The sequence below is a fragment of the Mesoplodon bidens genome (assembly GCF_964165515.1).
Source record: "Mesoplodon bidens genome assembly, chromosome: 10".
Lineage (NCBI taxonomy): Eukaryota > Metazoa > Chordata > Mammalia > Artiodactyla > Ziphiidae > Mesoplodon > Mesoplodon bidens.
This window is the reverse complement of record NC_138172.1, coordinates 44,592,313-44,611,659: the sequence shown is the minus strand read 5'-3', so window position 1 is coordinate 44,611,659 and position 19,347 is coordinate 44,592,313. Positions and strand designations below refer to the sequence as shown.

Sequence of the window (19,347 nt, the reverse complement as noted above, 5' to 3'; positions counted from 1 at the left end):
GGACAGAGGAATGTCATGATCTCAGCTTTTCAGGACTCACACTGATGACTTTATGAAGATTTGACTGTAGGGAGACACGAGTGGAGGCTGGGAGATGGTTAGGAGGTTATTATCATTGTTCAGGTGGGAGATGATAGTGGCTTGGATCAGGGTGGCAGCAGTAGAGGTAGAGAGAAGTAGTTGGATTGGGGATATCTGTTTTGTAAAGAAGTTCATTTATACCATTTTAAAAAAATTAAATTCTACATGTGAGTGATATCATGTGATATTTGTCTTTCTCTATCTTTTACCTACTCTTGAAATTTATTTATCTCCTTGTTGTTTTCTTCAAGGGAGCTTAGAGTAAAATGGAAAGCACCACAATATTAAGGGCAGGGAAAGAAATGAGAGTAAGAGACAGAGGATGAGAGAGAAGCAAGAACTAAGATTTATGCCTGAGAAAAGCTACAGCGATTAAACACTGTCAAATGCAAGCTCCCCAAATATCACCAACGCAACCTATTGATAAGACAATGCTAAATTGATTGCTCACCCTGGAAGGGAGAACACCAGCACCACTGCAACAGAACTTTGGCTGTGTCTTCAAGGGGCAAAGGCAAAGCTGGATATTATTGAGAATCGAAAGTTTTATCAAAGCGGGTCTTTCAGTGTGATGCTTGATCAGGATTGGGTAAAGATCATGACTAGTGGTTTAGAATTGGTGGCAACAGCAAGGTAAGGAATTTGAGGTGAGGGATTCGAAGAATCTTAGGGAGTAAGCTGTCTGTTGATGCTTCCTGTAGAGGCATTGATGTGTCTTTTGGGAGGGTCATGTAATGAACTTTCACATTATTTTTGTGAGCAGGAGTCTCCTGGCATGGCAGTTATACTAATCCATACGATGGAATAGCAAAGTCATGTTAAAGTAGACAGTAAGTTCTGTGTGTGTAGGGGGAAATGGTTGTGTGTTTCAGTTCCTCAACACAAAAACCAAGCCAGGCCATTTCTTATAGTAGTGCAGACCTCTAATCCCCAGCTCTGACCACAGTAGGACTGCTCACTCTGAGCTCCCAAGGCTTTGAGTTGGTTTGACATCTCCTTAATGCTTGTAAAATTTTTGCAGTCGATGAAGCTGCAGTTCCTAATGAGCAAAGTCAATTTAAATTGAAGAAAGCATAGATTTGGACCAATACTGTTCATTGTTTATCTGCAATGGATGTCCCAATGGACATAATTTTTGTCCATTACTGACAAATTAGATTTGGAGTTTTCAACTCCCATTTTGCTCTCTTACAAGCTTTCAGTTACACATGATTAATGGCGATAATTGTCCTGACTTTCCATTTTTAGGAAGCAAAGATTTCCTGGTAGATGTGGCACTCTCCAGCTACCAAGCACAATTTACAGTATTCAGCCTCATTCCCTTAAGTTCGCTCACTACCCTGGGCATTGCTGAGAAAGACTCAGCTTACAATGTGGACTTAATTTTCTTATTATTTTCCCTAAAAGAATCACCAAGGTCCTACGAAAGTCTTAAAGATAGTTTTAATTCATCTCCCCATCTTATTATTAATATTGATATTATTTTGCTCTTTGGTCATATTATTTAATTGAATAATTAAATAACTAATTGAATAAAAGCTGCTATCCAGATAGATAGGCATTATTACATTTTACATAATGAAAAAATGTAATCAACATCATCCTCTCTGTAGTGGACGCTGTTGGTGTCCCACCCAGATGCCTCCACAAGGCCAGTGGACGCAACCCCAGCAGCTGGGAGTACTGGTGATTAATTATTCACAACTGCCTGCTTCAGAGAGTTGCTCTGCCAGACAGGAGCCATCTGGCTTGGAATATTACACCCCCCCCAGTCCACCCAGGGCAGCCCACAGTCAATGAGTGACTGACATGGGGTATAAAAGGCCAGCCCTCTTGCCTCAGGCTGAGACTAATTCCGCTGTACAATTCATGCTTCATCAGGGCAGGAGAAGCCTTTGGTCTGTAGTGTGATCAGCCTTGGCAGCCCCTAGGACCCCTTGTTCTCAGCAATTCTGCTGGGCTCCATGGTCACACCACCAGCAGCTCCCATCCACTCCTTGCCTTGAGCAACTCCCAACATGGCATCCACTAATTTGTTTCTGAACCCCAGAACTGTATACTTGAAAAGGTGGTCAACAGAGGTGACGATGACAGTTTGAGGAAAAGAAATGTGCAGTTGCCAGAGGATGGTGACTAAGAATAACACACTGGATGCTTTCACATTCTCTCATACACTATTGGTGGGAGTGTAAATTGACTCAGTCATTGCTTCCTGGTAAAATGATCATAGCCTTTGACCTAGATATTGCACTTCTTTAAATTTATTCTTAAGATATAGTTGATTAATTAGGCAAAGAGTCAGCTATCTGGAGGCCCATTTCAGTGTTATTTATAATAACAAAAAAATGTAGACAATCTGGAGCCCAAGAAAGGGGAATTATTATATATTCATGCAATGCAACACTGTTTAGTTATCTAACCATATCCTTTATTATCACTCATGGTTTCTGTGGACAGAGTGGAGATGGCTTATCTCTGCTCTGTGTTGTCTGGAGCCTCAGCTGGAGAACTTAAAGGCTGGAATGATCTGAAGGCTTGTTTGCTCTCATATTGGCAGACACTGATAATCAGCTAGAGACCTAACTGGGTGTGTCTGCTGGAACAATCACATGTGGCCTTTCCATGTAGCTTGGACTTCTCACCATGTGGTGGCTTGGTTCCAAGATTGAAAAGAAAGGAGAGCCAGGCAGAAGCCATATTGCCTTTTATGACCTGCTGTGGAAGTCACACGGCATCGCCTATGCCACATTCTACTTATTGTGATAGTTACAAAAGTCTGGCTCGGTTGAAAGGAAGGAAACAAAGATGCCACCTCTCGATGGAGGCGTGTCAATGTCACATTGCAGGAAGAGCATGTGGGATGAGATTATAATATGCTTGTGCTAGCATCTATGGAAAATACAGTGTGACTGTAACTAGTCATATCAATGTCTAATGGCATGGGAAAATGTTCATGATATACTATGAAGTTAAAAAAAATCAGATTACAAGACAATACGTACGGTATAATCCCACTTTGAAGGAAAACTGTATAGATGCAAAGTATTAGCAGCGGCTTCCACCGGAAATGAGATGAATTTAAATGGATAACTGTATAATCACAATTTGTTCGTGTGTGTGTGTGTGTGTGTGTGTGTTGGTGTGGGTTCGTTTATGAAAGCGTCTGTCTTCTTTGCCCATAGGCAGCTCCAGGGGATTCCTTTGGGAGTGTTCTCTTTGACCCCTGAGTAGATCATTGGATTTAATAGTCAGGAAAAGCTATTTTTACTCAATGATGCCTCTGCGTGTTCTGTGAGGCCCTGGCCTGAGTCCAGGTTACTTGGCGCTGATTCCCAGCAGCATGTGGCCCCAGGGACAAGGCATGAATGAATTAAAGTTTAATTAAAGGTGAAACTCTACTGTAGATGGGGCTGCCTGTTTCCTCTTGGGTCGCTAGTGCAGGCGAGCATTCGAAAGGGCAGCACAAGGACTCTTGGTAACATTGAACCTCCCTCCCGGGCTTGTGTGTAATCAGTTCCCCTGGCAATTTTGTGGGACACCTTTCTTTTTCTCTTGAAAAGGGGATAAAAAGATGTTGAAGGATATGGTAATGAAAACACAGAGAACCAGTGTGGGGAGAGTCTGGGGTAGCAAATGCAGAGTGGTTTCTCAGGTTAATAATCAAATTGGTTCCCAAGCCTTGAAGTCTTCCCATCCTGGGCCCCTCAAGCAGCCATTTTTAAAAGACCAGGTGGAAAAGATTTCTTGGGGACAGACCTGACTCTCATGGGTATCAAGGAACACTTAGCCTGATGACCTGCTGTGGGTGTGGGCATGGAGTGGAGGGGGTGCACTCAGTTCTGCGGCTTTGGATTTCCATCCAGAGCAGAGCCGGGGTGTACTGGTCCACGCTGCCCACACTCTCACAAACCACCTAAAGCCGACTGAATAAGAGGACCAACGGGAGGGGCTACTCACTTGGGAAACAAAATTAAGAAAGAAGTAAAGGCACTTTTATATGTACATGGAACCCAAGCAAGGAAGGTGCCACGGAGATGACTGTCCAAACCACTGGGTGGTTTTTAAAGCCACTGCCAAGCTGACCTAACTGCTCAGAGAGGTCACTGGACGATCAGAAAAAGCACCTTCTATCTAGGTCAAGTGTTGGCCTCATCACACACTGGCTCTGGAACTTTCTGTGAGGCCCAGAAGCTCCTGGAGCCACAGTCTCCTCACCTGTGAAATGGGGCTTAGGTCACCTGCCTTACCTTGCTGGAGGTGCCAGTGAGATGGTGCCTGCCAGAGTTAGGCCTTATCTACTGCAAGATGGGAATTTATCACAAGAATACAAGGAGACATGGGCTTCCCTGGTGGCGCAGTGGTTGGGAGTCCGCCTGCCGATGCAGGGGACTCAGGTTTGTGCCCCGGTCCGGGAGGATCCCCCATGCCGCGGAGCGGCTGGGCCAGTGAGCCATGGCCGCTGGGCCTGCGTGTCCGGAGCCTGTGCTCCGCAACAGGAGAGGACACAACAGTGAGAGGCCCGCGTACCGCCAAAAAAAAAAAAAAAAAAAGAATACAAGGAGACAGACTTTCATGGAAATTAGCAAAAGAAACCTTAGTTGTGCCAGGCCTTAGAAGTGACTGAAACTGGGTCCACGGAAGCACCAGGGACCTCAGCAACTGGATGTTGCAGATCTTCGCAGTAACATGGTAACAATGCAAATAATAATAATCATAGTAATAGTGATAATAATAGTAATAAAGTTTAGCAAGCATTGACTCTGTAGAGCACATGCTCAGACCTTTATACACATCATCTCATTTACTCATTTACTCCCCACCCCAACCCTGGGAGGCACTTTCACCTTCATTGTAGCCCTCCCTACTTACTGAGGCCTCATCATTCCAGCTTAGACAAAGCTTTGGCTTGCCCACTGCTCCTGCTCCCCTCAGGACCTCTAGCATGCCTCCTTTCAGAAAGCCACAGTGCCTGCTACTCACTGCTTGATTATTTCCCAGTTTCCCAACTCAGATTTCTGAGAGCAGGAACATCCCTGGTCTGCAGGGACCTGTTGCTTATACAGTTTTAGAGACATTCTTTAAGAAAGGAAAAATAAAACATATGAATACAAATCTGGGCTCGGGAACCTGGAGGAGCCCTCTTCAGGTGAGGGCCCTGAAGCTTCAGTGCATGTATTTCAGGGTGAGTCAGCCTCTGCTCTAGTCTAATAATGAGATTTTTGGGTGGTTGGGGTGGAGGGTGACATTCCATGGGACCAACCATGGCTGGTAAAAGTTGGTAAGCTGGTAAAACAGCCTCTCTCTGCAGTGGTCTCCTCTTAACCACTCAGGGAAACCTGGTCTCAGGGGGAATCTGGCCATCTCTCCATCTCATGTGTCCCTCTGTTCTTCATTCAGAAGCTGGACTTGGGAGAAGGAAACTAGGGCCAGGAACTAAGAGCAAGACTCCCTGAAGACCTGCAGAGCGAGGTGCAGGCACAAGGTGCATAGTGACCAAGCAGTAATTTTGTGTCCTACATATCCCTTGTTCCTTATGTACATGGCTCTCTCAGGGATCTCATGGGTATAAGAAATGGCTAGATCAACAAATTTGGGGTACTTATGGGGCTCATGGGCCCATGGCCAAATCACCTTCTTAAAACTGTCAAAAGGGTAGGAATAAAGACGCAGACTTAGAGAATGGACTTGAGGACACGGGGCGGGGGAAGTGTAAGCTGGGATAAAGTGAGAGAGTGGCATATATACACTACCAAATGTAAAATAGATAGGTAGTGGGAAGCAGCCACATAGCACAGGGAGATCAGCTTGGTGCTTGGTGACCACCTAGAGGGGTGGGATAGGGAGGGTGGGAGGGAGAGAGACGCAAGAGGGAAGAGATATGGGAACATATGTATACATATAGCTGAATCACTTTGTTATACAGCAGAAACTAACACAACATTGTAAAGCAATTATACTCCAATAAAGACGTTAAAAAAGGAAAAACAAAAAACTGTCAAAAGGGACTTCTCTGGTGGTACAGTGGTAAAGAATCTGCCTTCCAATTCAGGGGACGCGGGTTCGATCCCTGGTCAGGGAACTAAGATCCCACATGCCCCGGGGCAGCTAAGCCTGTGCGCCACAACTGCAGAGCCTGGGTACCTCAACGAGAGCCTGAGTGCTGCAAACTACAGAGCCCACGTGCTCTGGAGCCTGTGTGCCACAACTAGAGAGGCGCCCACGCACCGCAACGAAGAGCTCACGTGCCGCAACTAAGACCCGACACAGCCATAAATAAATAAACTATCAAAACCTTTCCATTGTTCCTAACACTCTCTTCTGATGGTTTCCTTTAAAAAATACCTGAAGGTGGGAGATCTGAACATTTTAAGGCCTTCGACATGCAATTTTATTCAAATGAAATTCATTCAAGTTTCATTCCAGAAAGTTGTATTTATTGCTCCAAGGAAGACACATATCCTCTCTCAGATACCATCAGTTCCACGTTCAGTCTCATTCTGGTGGAAGATCGTTCCCAACCAAAGACCTGAACTTTTCTAACCCTTGAAAGTGAGTTCCGGGAGGCTGCTCCTCTGCAGTCCAAAGCAAGTCAGCCAGGCCATTGCGCCAAGGGAGGAATCTCCAGAGGATGGCTGAGCAGGCCACTCCGACATCACGACACAGGGCAGCAAATGCTTCTTCCTCCTGGGGTCTTGGACCTCTGGAATAAGTCCCCAGAGGGACATTTTTCTGCATTTTTTAAACCAAAGTTTTTATTATGTTTTTTTCTTGAGTGCCTGGAGCATTTGAGAGTTTAGCCAGCATCGTAGAACCTCTCCATCTCTTCTCATTTTTAGGTCTTTTCTCTAAAACAAACTCAAATGCAAGCAAACAAACTAGATGACTATGTAGGAAATATAAGGGCTGGCTTTAAACAGGTCAGTAGCATTATCTATTGGCCATGTGCTTGTACTGCAGCTACTATTTTTTTTCAACTTAGTAAATTTACAAAACATATCCCTGCCACACTATAACAAAGAGAAGCAACAAAGAGAATTAGAAAGTGAAAAAGAAGCACTATCTTCAAAGAACTACGTTAACACCTGTTATCTCCAAATACACTAGTTGAGGAGAGTGACAGACGCAGTGAAGATGATCCAGCTTGAGGAGGGTGCCATTGTATATACACATATCACCTCTTCTTTATCCATTCATCTATTGATGGACACTTAGGTTGCTTCCATATCTTGACTGTAGTAAACTCTGCTGCAGTGAACATAGGTATGCATATATCTTTTCAAATTGTGTTTTCATTTTCTTTGGATAAATACCCAGGAATGGAATTGCTGGATTGTATGGTAGCTCTATTTTTAATTTTTTGAGGAACCTCCATACTGTTTTGCATAGTGGCTGCACCAATTTACATTCCCACCAACAGTGTATGAGGGTTCCCTTTTCTCCAGACCCTCTCTATTCTCACAGGTGTGAGGTGATGTCTCGTTGTGGTTTTGGTTTGCATTTCCCTGATAATTAGTGATGTTGAACATCTTTGCATGTGCCTGTTAACCATCTCTGTGCCTTTGGGAAAATGTCTCGATCCTCTGCCCAGTTTTAAAATTGGATTGTTTGTTTGTTTTTGATATTAAGTTGTTTGAATTCTTAATATATTTTGGATATTAACCCTTTATTGGATATATGATTTGCAAATATCTTCTCCCATTCAATAGGTTGCCTTTTGATTTTGTAGATGGTTTTCTTTTCTGTGCAGAAGCTTTTTAGTTTAGTGTAGTCCCACTTGTTTATTTTTGCTTTTGTTGCCTTCACTTCTGGGGACAGATCCAAAAATTCCACACCAAGACAAAAGTCAAAGAGCTTACTACCTATGTTTTCTTTTAGGATTTTTTTATAACTTCAGGTCTTACATTTAATTCTTTAACTCATTTGAATTTAGTTTTGTGTATGATGTGAAAAAATGGTCTAATTTGGGCTTCCCTGGTGGCGCAGTTGTTAAGAATCCGCCTGCCAATACAGGGGACATGGGTTCGAGCCCTGGTCCGGGAAGATCCCACATGCCGTGAAGCAGCTAAGCCTGTGTGCCACAACTATTGAGCCTGTGCTCTAGAGCCCACAAGCCACAACTACTGAGCCTGCATGCCACAATTACTGAGCCTGTGTGCCTAGAGCCCGTGCTCTGCAACAAGAGAAGCCACCCCAACGAGAAGCCCGCGCACTGCAACGAAGAGTAGCCCCTGCTCGGCACAACTAGAGAAAGCCCGTGCACAGCAACGAAGACACACACAGCCAAAAATAAAATAAAATAAAATAATAAATAAATAAATAAATAAAATTAAAAGATCTAGTTTCATTCTTTTACTTGTAGCTGTCCAGTTTTCCCAACACCACTTATTGAAGAGACTGTCTTTCCCCCATTGTATATTCTTGCCTCCTTTGTCATTGACTGACTATATGTGTGGGGGTTTATTTCTGGGCTCTCTATACTGTTCCCTTGATCAATGTGTCTGTATCTTACTGCTTTGATTAGTATAGCTTTGTAGTATAGTTTGAAATCAGGGATGATGATGCCTCCATTTTTGTTCTTCTTTCTCAGTATTGCTTTGGCTAATCAGTGTCTTTTGTGGTTCTATATAAATTATAGGATAATTTAGTCGAGTTCCTGAAAAATGCCATGGGTATTTTGATAGGGATTGCACTGAATCTGTAGATTGCTTTGGGTAGTATGGACATTTTAACAATATTAATTCTCCTGCTCCATGAGCACAGTATACCTTTCCATTTATTGTGTCATCTTCAATTTCTTTCATCAATGTCTTACAGTTTTCAGAGCATAGGTCTTTCTCCTCCTTGGTTAAATTTATTTTCAGGTATTTTATTCTTTTTGACATGATTGTAAATGGGATTGTTTTCTTGATTTCACTTTCTGATAGTATGTTATTGGTATATAGAAATGTAACAGATTTCCATATATTAATTTTGTGTTCTACAACATTGCTGAATTCACTTATTAGTTCTAATAGTTTTTTGGTGGCATCTTTAATGTTTTCTATATATAGTATCATGTCATCTGCAAACAGTAGCAGTTTTACTTCTTCCTCTCCAATTTGGATGCCTTTTATTTATTTATTTTTCTCTTGTCTGATTGCTGTGGCTAGGACTTCTAATACTATGTTGAACAGAAGTGGTAAGAGTGGGCATCCTTGTCTTGTTACTAATTCTAAAGGAAAAGATTTCAGCTTTTCACTGTTGAGTATGATGTTAGCTGTGGATTTGCCATGAACGACCTTCGTTGTGTTGAGGTGTGTTCCCTCTGTACTCACTTTGGTGAGAGTCTATTGGAGCCATTTTTCCAATAGCATTTGCTCACTTTGTGTCTCTGTGTTACTGTTTGGTAGTTCTCACGATATTTCAAACTTTTTCATTATTATTATATATGTTATGGTGATCTGTGATCAGTGATGGATGTTACTATTGGAAAAAGATTATGACTCACTGAAGGCTCAGGTGATGGTTAACACTTTTTAGCAATAAAGTATTTTAAAATAAAGTATATACATAGTTTTTTAGGCATAATACTATTGCACTCTTAATAGACTACAGTATAGTATAGGTATAACTTTTCTACATATTGGAAAACCAAAAAATTCATGGTACTCTCTTTTTTTAAATATTTGTTAAGATTCTAGTGTTTATTTTTTAACTTTATTGAAGTTGATTTACAATGTTGTGTTAATTACCACTGTACAGCAAAGTGATTCAGTTATACATATATATTCTTTTTTATATTCTTTTCCATTATGGTTTATCACTGGATATTGAATATAGTTCCCTGTGCTTTACAGTAGGACCTTGTTGTTTATCCATCCTATATATGATAGTTTACATCTGCTAATCCCAAACTCCCACTCCATTCCTCCTTCACCTCCCCTCCCTCTTGGCAACCACAATTCTGTTCTCTATGTCTGTGAGTCTGTTTCTGTTTCAGAGATATGTTCATTTGTGTCATATTTTAGATTCCACATATAAGTGATATCATATGGTGTTTTTCTCTTTCTGACTTCACTTGATATAATAATCTCTAGGTCCATCCACATTGCTGCAGATGGCATTATTTCATTCTTTTTTATGGTTGAGTAATATTCCATTGTATATATATACTACATCTTCTTTATCTATTCATTTGCCGATGGACATTTAGGTTGTTTCCATGTCTTGGCTATTGTAAATAGTGCTGCTGTGAACATAGGGGTGCATATATCTTTTTGAATTACAGTTTCATCTGGATATAGCCCAGGAGTGGGATTACTGGATCATATGTCAGCTCTATTTTTAGTTCTTTCAGGAACCTCCATACTGTTTTTCATAGTGGCTGCATGGTGGTACTCTCCTTATTACAATATTCATTTTATTGTAGTGGGCTGGAAAGAACCACAATATCTCTGAGGTATGCCTGTATTTGAAAGATGGGAAATATTAGGGGATATTTCTATGTGATGAAAAGGATTCAGTAGGGAGGAAAAAATTGATGATTCAGAAAAACGAGGGTAGTTACAGTGATAATTCATGGAGAAGAGGGGACCGTGCTCAGGATACAAATTGAAGGGTTGGTTTTAATGGGAGCAAGTACCCTTCATCCATTATAAGCAGGAAAGAAGACAGTATGCACAGTTGCCCTAGATGAGAAGATTTAGAGATGGAAAAATGAAGCAATTTCAAATACGTCAACGATGGATGAGGCAAAGCCTTCAGCTGTGTAAGATGGAGGATGGGGGTGAAGGGAGAGGGAAAAGAACGATTGTTTTCCTTCAGCAGCCATCAGCTGTCCTGTGCAGGTATTGAGCCAGTCGTTGAGTTTAACAAGGGTTGCGGTTTTGACAAATGAGTATAAAGGAAGGAGGCAAGATCAAAGGAGATGAGGGTATTTGCAAGGAGGTAATTATGATGGTAAGCCAAAGGAGCTGTGCTGGGTCATGAAGTCTTTGAGAACTGCATGAGCCAATATATGTAAGTTATTCAGAACTCTGTGTTACAAACGTTAAAAAGAGGTTAGCCGTTTTTACTTTTATTGCAAGGGAAGTGAGAAAATGAGGGACAATGCTTGGTAAAAATGTGGAAGGGTCAGGGCTTCCCTGGTGGCGCAGTGGTTGGGAGTCCGCCTGCGGATGCGGGGAACACGGGTTCATGCCCCGGTCTGGGAGGATCCCATGTGCTGCGGAGCGGCTGGGCCTGTGGGCCATGGCCGCTGGGCCTGCGCGTCCGGAGCCTGTGCTCCGCGACGGGAGAGGCCACAGCAGTGAGAGGCCCGCGTACAGCAAAAAAAAATAAAAAATAAATTTAAAAAATGTGGAAGGGTCAAAGGATTTATTGTTAGAGATAATACATTTTCTGATGTAATACCTCCCAATATCTCCCTGGGGGGATTCCCTGGTCAGATGCCCATCTTGTGATGCTGTCCTTGATTCATGTAGAATCAAATCCCTAAAGTACAGTTCCCAGGTTACCACTGAGCTTCCATTAGGCTTCCCTCACTTGTGAAGGTGAGATCTGCCAGAGGCTCTCCAAGTGAGTATATTACTAATGATTAATCTGCCAAGTGAGTCCTGTTCTGGGTTGTTTAGGCCTAACGCAGTGGCATCATTGTGGACGCTAGGTCTTTAAGGGAGTCCAGTCACTGCTTTTCCCAGGCAAAAGTTGCTAATGTTCAAGTGACCCTCTAAGTGGGTGTGACTCCAGTAGCCAAAAAGGCACACTTACCTGTGTATTGGTCTAAGACAGAGGTTTAAATTGAGAGCACTATGCATTTACGGGGGGTGTGTGTGTGTGTCTGTGTGTGTCAAACTCCAGATCGTGTTCCTCAACAGGTGACAATTTAGCAGGAGCCTTGTTTTCTAACTTAATCATCCATTCTCTGGAGGCCATAAACAGATGTCTCTATTTACACTTGAATTAAATTCCTTCTAATAACACTGTGCTAGATAGTAGGTGAGTTGGCTTTATACATCCACAGGGCAAGACCATGAAAGCATTTTCTTCTCTCTCCCAGGTAAAAGCAAACTGCAATCGATTTCTATGGATTGCAATAATAAGGCATTGGCTAGATCAATTTCTGCATAACATTTGAGGGATGACAAAATTAAACCTGTCAGCTGGTGCTTTAATTATGCCTGCAACAACCTAAACCTCCTGTAATTTACTGAGAACTGCCAAGAGCAATCAAGTTTTTAAAATGGCCACAAGGGGGTGTGGAAGGACTACATACCTGCTCTAATCATCCCCTCCCTCTTCCCACCCTTTCTAGTCCTTACTTCCAAGAATCATCCCCTATATACCTTATGTTGTTTCATTTCAGCGATCTTAGTTTATCGAGTAGGTTGCTACTGATTCTCATAGTTTAATCTGAATATCAGGCTAATGTTTCCTGAGTTTTTAGCAAGTTAATGGCAATTAGGCACTCACTGTGGATGTTTGTGATCAGGGAGTAGATGGGCCGTTTTCCTACTTCAGGGAAGTATACTGCTCTCTAAATCCTTGGTGATGTTTCCCCCATGGAATTTGTCATGATCGACATGGATTAAAGTACTTTCTGATTTTATCTCCGCTCGCCTTTATGTTGTTCCTTGCCCAGTGACTGAGGAGGTGGGCCTCGGGTCCTGATAATGGACGAAAGACACATGGAGACAAACCTGGGGGTTACAGCTAGTTTCCTTCTGGACCATTCTGTCGGCTCAGAGACCCTTCAGGATAGAGCAGAGGGCTGCAGCAGTAGCTCAGCTTGGGGGTCAAGATCACTTAAATTCCCATCAGGGGATTTGAACTTTAGTCCCCTTTGTGCATTGAATGAATGGTGCTTATCTCTATGAAATTGCTTTCTGCATGAAAAGTAGTCTGCAGGTTGTTCACTGGTTTGGGATGAAGGCACCACGATTCAGATCATGCCCTCAGTTCATGGGCAGATCTATTGTTTCTCCTGCTAGGTTCAAAATCAGACTTATGAGCTAATGGGTGAGCCACCCACCTCACACTGGCATCCTCACTGCCAATGCTGAGTTTAAATTGCCCTTTAAGTTCCCCATATAGGCCAGAGAATCCCCACAGGCCGCCATGTCATCTGACACAACAATGCCTGGATTAGGAACATCCAAGGACAGCTTGGTATTCCCTCCTCTACTGGCAGTAGTTCCACCCTGAATGGTTTTCCAGGAGTGAAGAAATACAGCCATTCCTCTGGTTTATGACTTTTCCTTTTCCAAGTTTCCACTATCCAGATGAAAAGGGAGTTAAAGGCCCGCATAACCTTGTGAAAGGAGCTGTCAATGCTGAAGGCGCCTTACATGGCTTTGTTCCTGCTTAATTCTGGCTGATTCACTTGGCCCCTTGATCCCAGACAAGCACAACGTTGCCTGGCTATCGCCTGCCTGTCAAGCAAGGGCAGTTGGTTGCTGTCCACTGCAAGTGAGAATTCTTTGTTTTTAGATAAGGCAGGGCCACGCCTGCCTCATTTCCTTCCCACATGGAATTCTGGCTTGGTGTGGGGAAACCTCACAGGCCCAGTGGAACAAGTTTATGTGGGCAATCTAATGAGCTTGATTTTTCCTAAGTTCTAACTGCCCATTCCTTTAGCTGCAGCCCAGCTGGTGACAGGAGGCACACAGAAGTCTGTTACCATTGTTTGTCTCAAGTTATTTTGGTTAACTGCATCCTGATTGGAACTAGAACTATTCCTTCCATGAGATCAGAGCTGCCCCCTTTCTAGGGTGGTTCAGAGAACAGCTCTTACTTGAGTTCCTGAACAGGAAGAGCAGGCTGCACCCCCAGGCTTTCCTCTGCCTTGTGTGGGGCCCAGATCTCGTGGGGACAAGATTGAGGGCAGAAGACATCGTTGCTATAGCAGCGGTTTACTCGGCTGTGCCTCAGCCAACCAAAGGTTAGTTTCCTACTGGCTTCACCAAGGCCTCAGCTGAACCTAGAGGTCTAGGGACAATCTACTAGTCCTCTACTCAGTAGTTTTCGTTCCGCACCGTCGAAGTACAGACCACTAAAAAAACTGCAGATCACAGTCTCCCCACACAGGAGACACAAGGAGATACCGTTTGGCTGCTTATTTTAACTGCATTTGTAGGGCATATTCTCCCTCCTGTTACACAATACCATCTAGTCCTTTTTGCAGACAAAGAGTGTTGCATGAGCTATGTCCTTAGGCATCTCTGAGGCTCCCAGACAGCTTTCCCACATGAGGGGATTTGACTTTGACTGGTTTCAGTAAAATTGCAGAAATCTGTAGCTATTTCCATTGCACTGCTCAAAGACAAGGGTGCAAGATACTGTTCTCGCTCCATGGGGACTGCCCTACAGGTAACAAGTCCAATCAGGTATCTGGGGCTCAAAGATTGAGGGATCAGAAAGAGGTGCCACCCTCACAAAATCTAGAGTGAAGTATTACTCAAGGCTTTTGATCCCATCTAGTGGGAGTGGCCTGACACATGAAGTGATGGCCAAGAGCTTATCTGTGGGGGCCAAGAGGAGGGGCCTTTTTCTCTCCATCTAACGAGGTTTGCCTTGTCCTGTCCACCTTCTTGTTCAATCAATCTCAACAGTCAATTCTTTTCTGGGCATTACCTCAGATCTCCATAGATGAACTTCAATGTGCGTGTTAATGTAAACTTCTGCTTTATCATTTTCATAACGATTTCCACAGCACCTCTCAATGTGAGGTGGAATCATTACAAAATGTTACAGGTAGAAAAGTGAGGATTTCTCAGTTAAGTTGGAAAATTCTCCCATGCCACTTGATCTTCTTGGTCGTATTATACTGCTGTTTTCCAGAAATCAGCTTACCAAATTTGGCACTATATTCTGGTGTACTCACTTCTCAATATTCCCAGTCTTTCTTGATTAGAGGTATGATGGGGTGAGAATGTAACAAAACCTATTACTTAAGTATCCTTCAGAGGTAAACTCTGTGGGGGCTGATTTTGTTTTTCCAAAAGCAGCACCATTAAAACAGGAGGAAAGGTTAAGCTGGTACAGAATGCAGTGACATTTTTCACACCATTATTTCACTGCATTAAGCTAAAAAGCACACATCTATGCAATAGTTCCCTTCTTATCCGAGATTTCACTTTCTGCAGTTTGTTACCCATGGTCCAAAACAAAAATATTAGATGGAAAATTCTAGGGATAATTCATAGGTTTTATATTGGGCTCTATTCTGGGTAGCGTGAGGAGATGGAATCTTGCACCATTCTGCTCCATCTGGGCGAGACATGATTCATCCCTTTCTCCAACGTATCCACACTGTATATGCTATCTGCCGCTTAGTATAGGAAAAAACATAATATATATAGGGTTTGATACTATCTGCAGTTTCAGACATCCATTGGGGGTCTTGGAATGTATCCCCTTTGGATAAAGAGGTGACTACTGTAGATGTATTTCTCTGCCTTGGCTAAATGGTTTTAATGATACAGTTTGTGTAACCGAGCAAATAATCACAGCTCAATAAAAAGCAGAAGTCTGGAACTGAAGAGGATGAGCTGCAGAAATCTCGTAATTAAGAACTGCGAATTATCTTATTTCTCACCCTACCCCCAACACCCATGCACCACTGCCCTTGGCTCTTACTTCCTCTGGTGAATACCAAACCGTGACTTAGTGAAAGAACATGGCTTTTCTGGCTGGAAGCCCTTGGCTGGCACCCCAACTCTGTCACTTTCTAGCACTCTAGGGAAGTTAACCCTAACCCCAATGCCTTCCACCCACACTTGCAGGGCACTGCCTGTGACTAAATTTATTTTATGTCAGGAACCTACTTTACTGTCACTTAGGGATAGACTTGTGTTGGCACCCCACTAACATAACCAATAAAAATAAATAAAATAATTCTCTGTGCTAATATGTAAGTTTAAACTATGCTTCATTTTCTTTTCAAAAATTTAACAGTACATTCCGGCAAATTCTTGGCTCTGAGTTTATACTGTTTCTACTCATTTTTAAGTAAGTTAAGAACAAAATTACATATATAACAAAGGTTCTCCTCTAGCTCTTCACAGCATCTGAAATCAACTGGAAAGAATACACAGAATGAGACAATTATGAAAGACAAACTATATGTGTATATTACTTGCTTAGATTTGGGAGCCTAACTGCTCACAAAAGGATTCATACTTTTTTTTTTTATTGTTAAGCTGCAACATACATGGTTTAATACAACAAAAAAATTTAATCAAGTGAAAAGTAATAAACTGAACAATAAACAAATAAACACTCAAAACAAAATATTTTCCATTGGAAACATGTTAAGATGAATACGGGGTTTCATTACCATCTTACTGCAATTTTCTTATGTGTTACTAGCCTACATACCCCATGTTTTCTGTAATCATGCAGATGTGAATGGAAGTTTGAATGATTAAATAAATGAGAAGTCCGTTTACTGCAGAGAATCATTTCACAAGGCAGCCAAACTTGGTTTAGAGAACAAAATTATTCAAGAAATTCTCCACGTATTTAGGTTCATTTTAGAATCCATGAACCTTAAGCTGTTCCTCCTTGACAATGCCAACCTGCAAAATAAAATTTAATTTAGCAGAATCACTCTGGGTAACACATAAATTCATTTCTAAGAAGACAGAGCAGTCATTAAAAAGAATCACTGTTAATAGGTTACTGCAACACTATTTGTGGCATAAACTGTTAATAACAAAAACTCAACACATATTTGAATATCCTGACATTCCACAAAACATCCTAAATGGACACAGGAATGATCAGGTCATTCTAATGAAAAAACAAACTGGTACTCCTGACCAAATAAGTACAACTAATGTGCTTCATTCACATGATTTTTTTACTAAGTCGGTAATAATTCACATTGCCCTTAAATACAATTTTAGAAGCAATCTCAAGGTTGTACATAAAGCACCCAATCACTCACCTCCAAGAGAAACTGGCAAATGTTTTTTCTTTGGTCACCTTGAAGCTGAATAACCTCTCCGTATTCAGGATGTTCAATCACAGTACCATTACAGGCAAATTTCTGAAGAAGTAGATTCAGCATAACTGAGTCAAATACCATGATATTTTACTTTCACCCTAAGATTATCTGGATGTTAATTAAGAGTATGAACACAGTTTCCTTGGGTCCAATCATTTTAACCCACACTGACGTCAAGTAAAAAGTGTGAACCGTAATCCTATTTAGAGGTGTGTGTCAATAACTATATTTTAATCTCTTCTTCCTAACACCTTTACCTTTTTGAAAGCTTTCACAAGTTTCTTCTTGTCATAATCATCTGCAATGCCCTGAACAGTAGTCAGTGTCTTTCTGCCGTTCCGTTGCTGGATTCTTATATGAATGTAATCCTCAGTCCCTGCCGGGAGTAAGTCGTCACCCTTAGTTGCATCAGCAAAGGGGTCTGCAAAGGGATACAAAAAAATCCAAAGCAAGAAAATATCTTTTAGTCAGTAATTTTCAGATACAGCTACGCTACAATCTAGAAACTCAGCAAAGAAGGTTCTAGTGCTTCTGCTTTCTTTCTGCAGGTGGGGATGTGGGGGAGTGATAAGGGTAGGGTATTGATAAAACCTACAAGGTACTTTCACAAAAAGAGATTTTAAACAGGTATGTCCACTGATATCGGAACAGAAAAACGTTGTTATAGATGTTATCGTTGAACACAATCCTCTAATGGGAGAAAAGAGATTTTAAGACCTTAATTTTAGAGCCACTATAAAAATGTGCGTCATCTCGATTACATTCTGATGACAACAGAAACATTCACAGATGCCACCCCAATCATTTAACCCTAACTCTGCCTCGAAAGAAGATCTATATATGTATATCAAGAGTAATTTTACGTATTACTACGCAAGTAGAGAAGACTGGCCCACTGCCCTGTAACAGATCAGAGGCCTGATCCGCAGCATCTTTTACTAAATGCGCCCGAGAGCAGCCACGAACAGCCCCGACCGCTAATGGACGCCGCTGCCCCAGCCCGAGCCGGCGTCCCCCTGGCGATCAGCAGGGCAGGTCTGCGGGCGGAACAGGGTCGCAGAGGGCAGAAGCGAGCAGCAAGAGGGTCCAGGAGCGGGCAGGGGGCGACACGAGGCCCGCGGCCGGGGCTCCGGGGGCCGTCCTCGGAGAGGGGGTCGCCAGGGGCCCGGTCGCCATCTTCCGGGCACCGAAACAAAGCCCCACTCGGGGTGCGGGGAGGGCGGTCGGGGCCCTTTCGAGGCGGGGGTCCGGCGAGCGGCCCCGGCGAGGGCGGGCAGCGGCGGCTTGCCGGCCGAGAGGCGCGCAGGGGACGTGGGGGAACGGGAGGGGCGGCGGGGCGACCCGCTCTTACCGAAAGATTGGAGGTTCTGGATAGTGGACATGCGATACTAGTGTGAGGCCGGCGAGGGGATAAAATTCCTGCGGGGCCCGCCCGGATCACCGTGTCAGGAGGCGGTAGTGGCGAGAAAACGGAAATAAATAAGGAGACGCTTCGCCCCGGGGTTGGGAAGCGGCTGGGTCGGCGGCGGAAGCCGGGAGGAGGCAGGAAGAGGCGAAGGAGGAGGCGGAGGAAGAGGCGGCAGCGACGGATGCGAGGACGCGAGAGAAGAGGCGGCGCTGCGACTTCTCCGACAAAATGGCCGACGGAGAGTATTTAGCCGCGCCCGCCGCCCCTCCCACGTGACCCTCCCGCGCTTGGCGCCCTGGGACTTGTAGTTTTCACGAGGCAAGAGAGCCCGGAAAGCCTGGAGCGGGCGGGCTTCCGGGACCTCAATTCCCAGCAGGGAGTGCGCCCCCCAGCGGCGGGCGGCGGGTCCGGGAAGGGTCCAGAAGGCTGCAGAGCCATCTGGCTAGAGCTCGTAGGTCTAGAGCTGTACTCCCCGCGCTCTCGCAGGCTCTCCGTTGACTCTCCTTCTTTCGCGGTACAGTGGCAGCAACGAGTGTTCGGTGCTGGGGGGATAATCTGTCAGTCACCCTCGCTCGAGGCCTTGGGTAATGTAAGTGAAATCGGGGTACAGGAGCAGAACAAGGTCCCTAGTCCCGGCTTTCGACTTGATGGCTGCCCCTCAGCACCTCCCCTCCTCACCTCCCGCCTTGTCCGGTTGCAGGAACCCTGTTAGTCCCTACCAAGGGTCGAGGTGGGAGCCTCCTGCCCAGGATTGGGCTGCCCTCCGATTCCCTAGCGCGGTGGTTCTCAAACTCTAACGTGCATCTCCCCTAGGACTTAATAAAATACAGACTGATAGATCCCAGAGCTTCTGTTTCAGGACGTCTGGGGT

At 43.7% G+C, this 19,347-nt stretch overlaps 2 protein-coding genes across 2 annotated transcripts in view; one reads left to right on the top strand and one right to left on the bottom strand.

The window, feature by feature from the left end:
* The window catches only part of LOC308623932 (uncharacterized protein), a 438,061-nt gene that overhangs the window by 77,840 nt on the left and 340,874 nt on the right, over positions 1–19,347 (top strand). The window lies entirely within an intron of this gene.
* On the bottom strand, positions 15,972–18,710 carry EIF1B (eukaryotic translation initiation factor 1B). Its single transcript, XM_081246261.1, has 4 exons — positions 18,420–18,710; positions 17,326–17,489; positions 17,009–17,110; positions 15,972–16,637 (listed from the first exon to the last, which is right to left on the bottom strand). The coding sequence occupies exons 1-4, from the start codon at positions 18,448–18,450 to the stop codon at positions 16,593–16,595; spliced, it is 342 nt and encodes a 113-aa protein (XP_081102387.1). The 5' UTR covers positions 18,451–18,710; the 3' UTR covers positions 15,972–16,592.

What these genes read in the sequence shown, in the direction of transcription:
- EIF1B (XM_081246261.1), bottom strand. Translation starts at nt 18,450, where the DNA reads ATGTCCACTATCCAGAACCTCCAATCTTTCG. An exon ending in TTGTGAAAGCTTTCAAAAAG is followed by an intron (nt 17,111 to 17,325) that starts GTAAAGGTGTTA and finishes CTACTTCTTCAG; the next exon opens with AAATTTGCCTGTAATGGTAC. An exon ending in TTTGCCAGTTTCTCTTGGAG is followed by an intron (nt 16,638 to 17,008) that starts GTGAGTGATTGG and finishes TTTATTTTGCAG; the next exon opens with GTTGGCATTGTCAAGGAGGA.